Source organism: Sinocyclocheilus grahami, unplaced genomic scaffold (genome assembly GCF_001515645.1).
Source record: "Sinocyclocheilus grahami isolate Dianchi unplaced genomic scaffold, SAMN03320097.WGS_v1.1 scaffold135.1, whole genome shotgun sequence".
Taxonomy (NCBI): Eukaryota; Metazoa; Chordata; class Actinopteri; order Cypriniformes; family Cyprinidae; genus Sinocyclocheilus; species Sinocyclocheilus grahami.
The window spans coordinates 296,063-303,837 of NW_015505314.1; the positions used below are offsets into that span (position 1 = coordinate 296,063).

Genomic DNA, 7,775 nt, shown 5'->3' on the forward strand with positions numbered 1-7,775 from the left:
GGCTTGATGTTGTTTGGTCATGTAATCTTTCTTCCTTCATTCCGATTGGGTTTCTTAAGTCTGCTTTCATTCTGATTGGTCATAAAAACTCTTTTCTTTGAAGCATCTATCAGATACTGAGAAAAAAACAACTAGGTTCATATTTTATATAACGACAATAATAGTGGTCAATAAACAGAAACCTTGAGATAGGTCTCCGCAACAGCAGTCTCTTCAAACCTTCATTGCAGCACCTCTTCACACAGTGACCTTCACAGTGAAAGAAAAATTCACATTAGGAACATGTAAACATCAAAAACAGCCCCCTTTCCCGTCTTAGTAAAACACACAAGACATTTGGTTGGTATAAAACTGTCATTACAGTGATTTATTATAATGAACCATGAAAATAGCCAACCAGTGCTGTGTCTTGTGAGCCTCTGTCCTTCACACACACACACACACACACTCACACACAAACAGTAAAAAAAAAAAAAAACAGAGGAAGAAATAAAAATAGTGCTACAGTCACAGAAACATTCAGCGTTTTTGTCAAGAGCGCTTGTATTTACAACCATATTCCAAAATGGGGATGGGAGCGAATTATACAAGCATAGAAAAGAAAAGAAGCCAATATTTACAACTGTTTCTGGAGAAAGCTGGAGTAACCACCTATACATTAAATTACACTTTCTACAAATAACCATTGATATTCAAAAATAAACCGCTTACCCCTACAGGAAGGACCTCTCTTTCTAAAGCTGCCACAGAGAACAGCACACATCTGTCTGCGCCGTATTTGCTTTCCGTCTCTCATGCGCACTTCAAATATGCACACGGATGCGGGCGGCACGCAAGCATACACGCTCCCTTCCGCTTAAAAACAGACACTCAATGCACACAGACTCGCTCATTCACACAAGTGCAGTCTCCTGGGGCAGTGAAGCGGCCTATCAGAAAGGTCTCCTCTGAATTTCTGCAGCGGTGCACAGATATTTTTGTTACATGGAGGAATAAAAAAAATAATAATTCTGTATTTTTTTTCTCTATACAAAACCTTTTTGCTATATATTGAGCCACTAGATAAAACAAATAACTAATGAGAGAAAAAACAGTGAGAAACAGGAAGAACAGGGAAAGGTAAGGAGGAAACTGGAATGTCCCATTGCATTGCACTGCACTGGGAGGATAGAGGAAGGATTCAACGGGAAGAGACCGGAAAGGGCGATTAAAATGAATAAAAACATTAAAAGTAAAAAACGACGTCTGGAAAAGACAGGATGGCAGTACAAGGTTATGGGAAGGAGAGAGGTGTGGGGGATTCTGGGTAAGTGATGAGCACCAGGGTTCATTAACAATCATCTTTTACACAAAGTCTACTGATACAGTTCTGCATTTCTCGTTTTTCTTTTTAAAATGTACCCTTTTCACCCACTGGTTTCCATTAGCCTTTGTGAAAAGGTACATAGAAAATATTTACAGTGGTGCTGTGTTGTCTATGTTACACAATGTAGCTCTGCCCCACTGAGCAAGTTTGTTTAGGGGGCGGGTATTAAGTGGGTGTGGTCAGTGCCATCCTGTGCCCAAGTATCCGGTACTGTGAAAGGGGGCGGACGAAGGGGTAGGTCCTCGGTTACCACCAGCGATCTGTGAGACGCTCGGATTGGGCGGGGTCTGTGTGGGAGGAGTTTGTTGGGGAGGCGGTGGTGGAGGAGTGGGTGGAGCTGGGGGTGGAGGGGGTGGTGGCGGTGGGGCATTTTGGGGGTTATACTGAGGGAAAGTAGCTGGGCCAGACGTAGTCTGGGGTTGAGGCTGGTTCTGAGGCTGAGCTGTCAGGAAGGCTCGCTGCCCGCGGTAAGGTGAACCTTGAGGTTGCGCTTTGGGTGAGTGCATGAGTGAAGGTCCAGCGTAGTGACTCTGCGAGGGTCCGCAGTGAAGCTTGCTGGGCGTCAGAGTGGCTGGTTTGGAGCTCGAAGTCTTGGTGCTGGACTGCTGGACGGACAGTGCCTGAGGCTGAGAAGGACCACAAGGCTGTGCTTCACCATCTTCCTCTTTGGATGGTCGAGACACAGTCTGGGGTGCTGGAGAACAAGGCTGTAAATGGAAAGAAAAATGGTTTATGATAACATGAACTTGCTGGTTGAGAAAACTAATTGTGCATGTAAACGTAGCCATTGAGGGAAGGTTCTCTTACTGCATGTGTCGAGGGGCTCTTGCAGCTCTTGGGAGAAGGACATTCCTTCACCTGGGAGTCGCCACCCTCTGACTCTCCACTGTCTGAAAGTGAGACAAAGCAGGTATTTTAATATTAAGACTAGAAGATTTTACCAAGGTTCCCACACCTTTTGATCAATGCATTTCCATGATTTCTACAGTTTGGGCAAACCTTCTTACAAAGTTTAGCTCCAACCTACTGCTCCAGCACACCTGCCTGGAAGCTTCTAGTGATCTTGAAGACCTTGATTACCAGTTTCATTGTTTAATTAGGGTCGGAGTTAACTCTGCAGGACGGACACCCCTGGGATTATTGGATGAACTTTTTAAAAAAGACTTCCATTTGTATATCAGGTACCAATTCATGGGTTTAAACAATTATCACAAAAAACATGGAAATCACAATCCAAAGTTTCCTGATGTTTCCAGGGTTGTTTTTACCTGCATCCTTGCGATGGTCACTCAACAACAAGGCCCTGTGGTAGTTTCGTTCCCTGGCCTGCTCTACTGACGTTGAAGATGTCCTGTAAATTAAAAGAGAATTATTATGCTTCAATATTATTTTTAATTCATAATTGGCAAAGCTCAGTTGGCCCAAATGGCCATCAAACTGTCCAAGATATCTCCACAAATGTGTTTCATAACCTCTAATGTCACAAGACAGCCTCATTTCTTGATAAGAATTTTAATCTGAACCTTTAAAACAAATTTCTATTGTAAAGGAGGTGAGTACTTTATTCTCATGGAAGGGAATATATTTTAGGGACATACCACTGCCCTTCTCCATCTCTCTCCCCCTGAGGTGGGGCGTCTGGCTCCTCGCTGTTCTGAGGAGTCCTGGGGGTTGGCGTTGCTGTGAGAACAGGTGGCTCAGGGATCACTTCCACTGCGACAGGGAATACATCTACTGGTGGTGCCGTGAAAACAGGGGAGCTACACTCTCCCTTGGAGCCACTTCGCCGTGCCTCACGCTGACGTTTCCTGTACTCCAGAAGAGACACCTAACAACACACATACGAGATCAATTAACAACATTGAATAAATGGCATACATGATTTTTTTGACAAATTTATTCCAGCCATTTCTTCAGTTAAGTTTAACGGATAAGGAATTGAACAAATTTTTATTTACATTTATACATTTGGCAGATGCTTTAACAGACCTTTTTCTTCTGTGGGTTCTTTGCAGCTCCTCCCTCCCCTGTGCCATCACCACTCAGTGAGCGAGTAAAGGTCACGCTGCTGCTCTCCTCATTACAGGAATAGAAGGGCGCCGCCTCACTGAAGGGGCCAGCGGAGGTTGAATCTGGCCTGTATGCCCCCATCTCTAAGGTGTGAGAAGGGGTGAGATCTCTCAGATTAGAGTTCACTGGGGAAAACGAGAGGCCACCTCGGTCTGGACTCTTCATCCAGGGAGGGTAAGAGGAGGCTGGTGTCTCGGGTGCAGAGGCAACTTCTGAACCTCCACCGTCAATCTCCATGCCTTCATCTACCGCGGCATCCTGGGGCTCAGCATGGGAGGGCTGAGGACTCGGAGACCCCAGATCCTGTGGGGCCGTATCAGAGCCTGCATTTCTCACGCTGGGAGATGCCAACAGCGAAGGAGGTCGTTCAACCTGACAAACGAACAAGATGTGTTAGATGTGCTAATGAAAAATGCAGCAGAACACCTCTGTAGCAGGTACAGGATATTTAAGTAGTGAACTCACGTCTTGTGTACTGGGCCTTCGGCTAACATCTGGAGAACTGTCCATAGACGAGTCGCTCTGTGAATTTACAAAGATATTTCATGATCATTTTGTTGCCTTTAACCAAAATAATGCTTCAAATCAACGCCACAGAAGTGACCAATCATTTTAAGATCATCACCACTGGTGATAACAGTCCACGCTGGCCCAATAGCAAAAGTGTTAGTGCCCTCTTGTGTCAGAACTATATAGTTCTGTTTTCATAGTTTGGAGATCAATATTACTGGATTAGATTTGAATTGTTTAAGAATCCTTTTAGAGAGACTGCAATCAATCAATCAATCTATATATATATATATATATATATATATATATATATATTCCTGTGGCTCAGTGGTAGAGCATTGCGTAAGCAGCGCAAAAGGTCGTGGGCTCCATTCCCAGGGAACACACATACTGGTAAAAAAATGTATAGCCTGAATGCACTGTAAGTCACTTTGGATAAAAGCGTCTGCTAAATGCATAAATTATTATATATATATATATTAGGGATGTAAATTTTCGATAATTTCCATGATCGATCGTCGTTTAAATTAACGATCAATTAATCGATAAATCATTAACCTTAATGCTGCAAAATGCGTCTCTCAAAAAAAAAAAACGATTTAAAGGGGTTTTAGTCTGAATAAAATGCTAGTAGCAGGATTGTAAAATGAATAGATGTGATTATGATCATTTGATAAAATGAAGAGAGCTCGTTTGAGATAATTTTACTTTGTTGACTGTTTCCTATCCCGTCACGGAGACCGCTGAACACGCCTCTTTACATGGTTTCGTGGTGCTCGTTGTTGTATTTTAAAACACTATTGCAATGTTCTCAACTGACATTATGGCATTTAAAATAAAATTATCCCAAACGTAACTGTGGCGCGTGTGGCTGTGCTGCGCAGTCAGTGAACCGCTTCCATCAGTGCTGCTGCAGCAAAACACACTGTTGCTCACATGAAACATTATCATGTGAGTATTATGACCAGTACTTAATTTGATCCTGCTGGATCCCGTTTCGGAAAATGTCAGATTTTAAATTGTTGCGTTCCGGTAGACCTATTTGTTTTTAAAAATCCGGCATGCAGGATAATGCATACAGTGCATTAGATCGTGACAGTGCATGCTTGCGTGCATACGAGACAGAGCGTGCGCAGGTTTGGTTAGATGTATTTGCTCACGTCTCATTCGGCACAAATCCAAATGTTTCCATATTCGCAATGTATTTGAATGTTAAACTATTTTTTATAATGTAAACTAGGCTTGTACTTTACATGCATTCGCATATAGACGGAAAAGATCATCCTCTTCACATGAGCAAAAACGTCCTTGGCATAACTGCAGAGTGGATCAGTAGGCCTATATTACGGTCTATTTAAACTGACCAGTGTAACTTTTTATATGTTTGGTTGACTGTATTTTATTTTGATAATGAACAGACTGCGATGTAAGTTTGAATTGCTTGAATATGTGGGGTGTGTGCACGTGAGGTGCCGGCGCGATCGAACAGCTGAAACAAAAAAAACTTGTTTATGGAGCGCAGCGCCACACTTCTGTTTTAAATCTGTTAGCTTAATTATTTAAGCCACATATATTTCGTATTATTATATATATATTATAAATATATTATAATTGGATAGCTGGAAAATGTTACATCGCGACCATGCTTTTGGATGCCGTTCGAGCCCATATAGCCTACATTCACGTGGCTTTGTTCTGGTTTGCCGGTTGGTCACGAATTTCTACAAATTCAGTAATATTTAGGCATTGTTTCTTTTCCTAAATCCTCACCGTCTAACCCTCTAACTTCGCAGGTTTATTTTGTCATTCACTTTTTATCACGGTTTTCGCATCTAAGGGAAATGAAAGGTTTCATGGCCATGAATTAAGAATTTGTTCGATTTATTAATTTGTTCCCTCATTTTAGTTAAATCATGGGTTAAGGAACAAAATTAATGAAACATGGACAGTGGCCACAAATTAATAAGGCGTAGGAATGAATAGCCTATCTGTCCTGTGTCCCGCAGCCCTGCAAAGCGCAGAGCCCGATATGAAAGAATTATCTGGGGTTATGACTTAGTTACTACATTTCCACCGCTTTCCATGTTGAAGAACTTTGTGTTGTTTCTATTTTAATGTACTTTTAAAGTTTAAATCACATTAAAAGCTTAATTTGTAATTATGAGTGAATGATGATGCATTTATATACCGTCACGCATGTGTTTTGCGCATGAGCCGCACACAGCCCAAAATTAAACGGCTTAATCGACCATCGATAGCTTTAATCTATTGCATCTCTTATCGACAATTAATCGATCATCGATTAATCGTTGACATCCCTAATATATATATATATATACACATACACACACACATACCTCTTGTGGCAGAGGGTGGTTGGGAATCTGCAAGGGTGTTGAGGGCTCAGTACTGAGTTCCTCTGGTCGTGGTCGAGGAGGCGTTGCAAGCAGCAGTGGCGTGCCTGGTGCTTCTGTTGACTCTGTTCGGGTTGGGGTGGCACAAGGAGACCCGTATGGGGTGGAAGTCTCTGACATACAGGGATCGAGTGAACATAAGCGCCTTTTCTTCAACGGGGTAGGCAATTCTGCAAGCACATGGACCAAGAAAGACTAAGGACTGCTTTAGACAAGCTTTAAGTTTTTATTTTGCAGCAGACATGGACTGATGGTCCCACCTGGTAGTGAGCAACTGCCGTTGAGAGGTAAAGGGCTGTGGGACTCGCCGTTTATAGAGGGGCTGAGAGGGCTATCACTAGGCATCAGCAGAGAAGGGCGTCCTTCACCTGGGCTGGTGGAGCCCTCCTCTTCTAAAGCTTGCTTCAGCCAGCGCTGCACAAAACATATGAAGTTAGACCAGAAACTTGCTAGCCTAAATATGAACACTTGAAAGTAAATATTAAAGTGGATCTGAGTTCAAATGTATGGGATTATTTTCCCTGCAGTATCATCCGCCAGAACAATCATTTTATAATCAGAGAGAGGCAAAAGTCAATAATGCTTGCTGACATCTCTGAATAATGCAGCAATTTTACCTTCTTGCAGGAACCAGTGGTAGGTGATGTTTCAGGCATTTCTCTTGAGCGCCGCCGCCCCGTGGGCACTCCCAGAGTGCTGGGGCTACGGTTGGCCAGAAAAGGAGAGGAGAAGCGGACGTAGTGTTTAGGCGTGCTGTAGACGTGTGAACTGCAGGCCATGCCCGGTAGAGAGTTCAGCTGTGTGGCCAAGACCTCAGGATCACTACTGATCCGCAACGGCCTCTCAGGTGGAGGCTCCGGAGTCCGAGAAGCTCCCCGCTCCTGTTTGTCAACACCCATCCACTCGCTCACTAAGTGCTGCTGGGAAAGATAATATGCAAGTTATAAAATGCACAATTAAACTGCTTTGAAACGCATTTTATGGAAGCTATGGGTGAAGAATTCTACCTTTTTAGTTTTGGGGTACTTCTGTCCACTGCGGCAAGGCGGGGCAGGTGAGCCGCTGTGGGGTGGGCTGGTGTCAGGGTCATGTGATGGTGAAGCATCAGCCTCAGGGGCAGAGGGCGTCTCTCCATCATGAGTCTCTGTTGTTAAGGGCTCTAAAGCGTCACCAGGGGAACTGGGCGGCAAGTCAGAGCAGGTGCTGACCGTTCGCGCTCTCCGCCTCTGCTGTCCTATGTGTGTGCGGTTCCGCGAGAAGCTTTTCCTCTGTTTGTTCCGGCTCACCTTTGCTGGCTTCAGACAAGGCTCCTCCTTCACTACCTCTATCATGGGCTAAAGGTCCAAACAATGAACGATATATATATATATATATATATATATATATATATATATATATATATATATATATATATA

General features: G+C 43.4%; 1 protein-coding gene across 6 annotated transcripts in view; it reads right to left on the reverse strand.

The window, feature by feature from the left end:
* Positions 1 to 340: 340 nt before the first annotated feature.
* LOC107590964 (histone-lysine N-methyltransferase 2E-like) overlaps positions 341 to 7,775 on the reverse strand; it is a 46,268-nt gene continuing 38,833 nt past the window's right edge. For 4 of the 6 annotated variants that reach the window (XM_016279932.1, XM_016279931.1, XM_016279930.1 and 1 more), the window contains 10 exons: positions 7,368 to 7,694; positions 6,978 to 7,280; positions 6,621 to 6,774; positions 6,304 to 6,530; positions 3,902 to 3,958; positions 3,356 to 3,808; positions 2,965 to 3,194; positions 2,635 to 2,717; positions 2,174 to 2,256; positions 341 to 2,073 (listed from right to left, as the gene is read on the reverse strand). In XM_016279932.1, the coding sequence (XP_016135418.1) occupies positions 1,546 to 2,073; positions 2,174 to 2,256; positions 2,635 to 2,717; positions 2,965 to 3,194; positions 3,356 to 3,808; positions 3,902 to 3,958; positions 6,304 to 6,530; positions 6,621 to 6,774; positions 6,978 to 7,280; positions 7,368 to 7,694 (2,445 nt within the window). In that variant the 3' untranslated portion in view covers positions 341 to 1,545. The remainder of the gene's footprint in view (positions 2,074 to 2,173; positions 2,257 to 2,634; positions 2,718 to 2,964; positions 3,195 to 3,355; positions 3,809 to 3,901; positions 3,959 to 6,303; positions 6,531 to 6,620; positions 6,775 to 6,977; positions 7,281 to 7,367; positions 7,695 to 7,775) is intronic. The other 2 variants (XM_016279934.1, XM_016279929.1) reach the window with 1 other exon arrangement.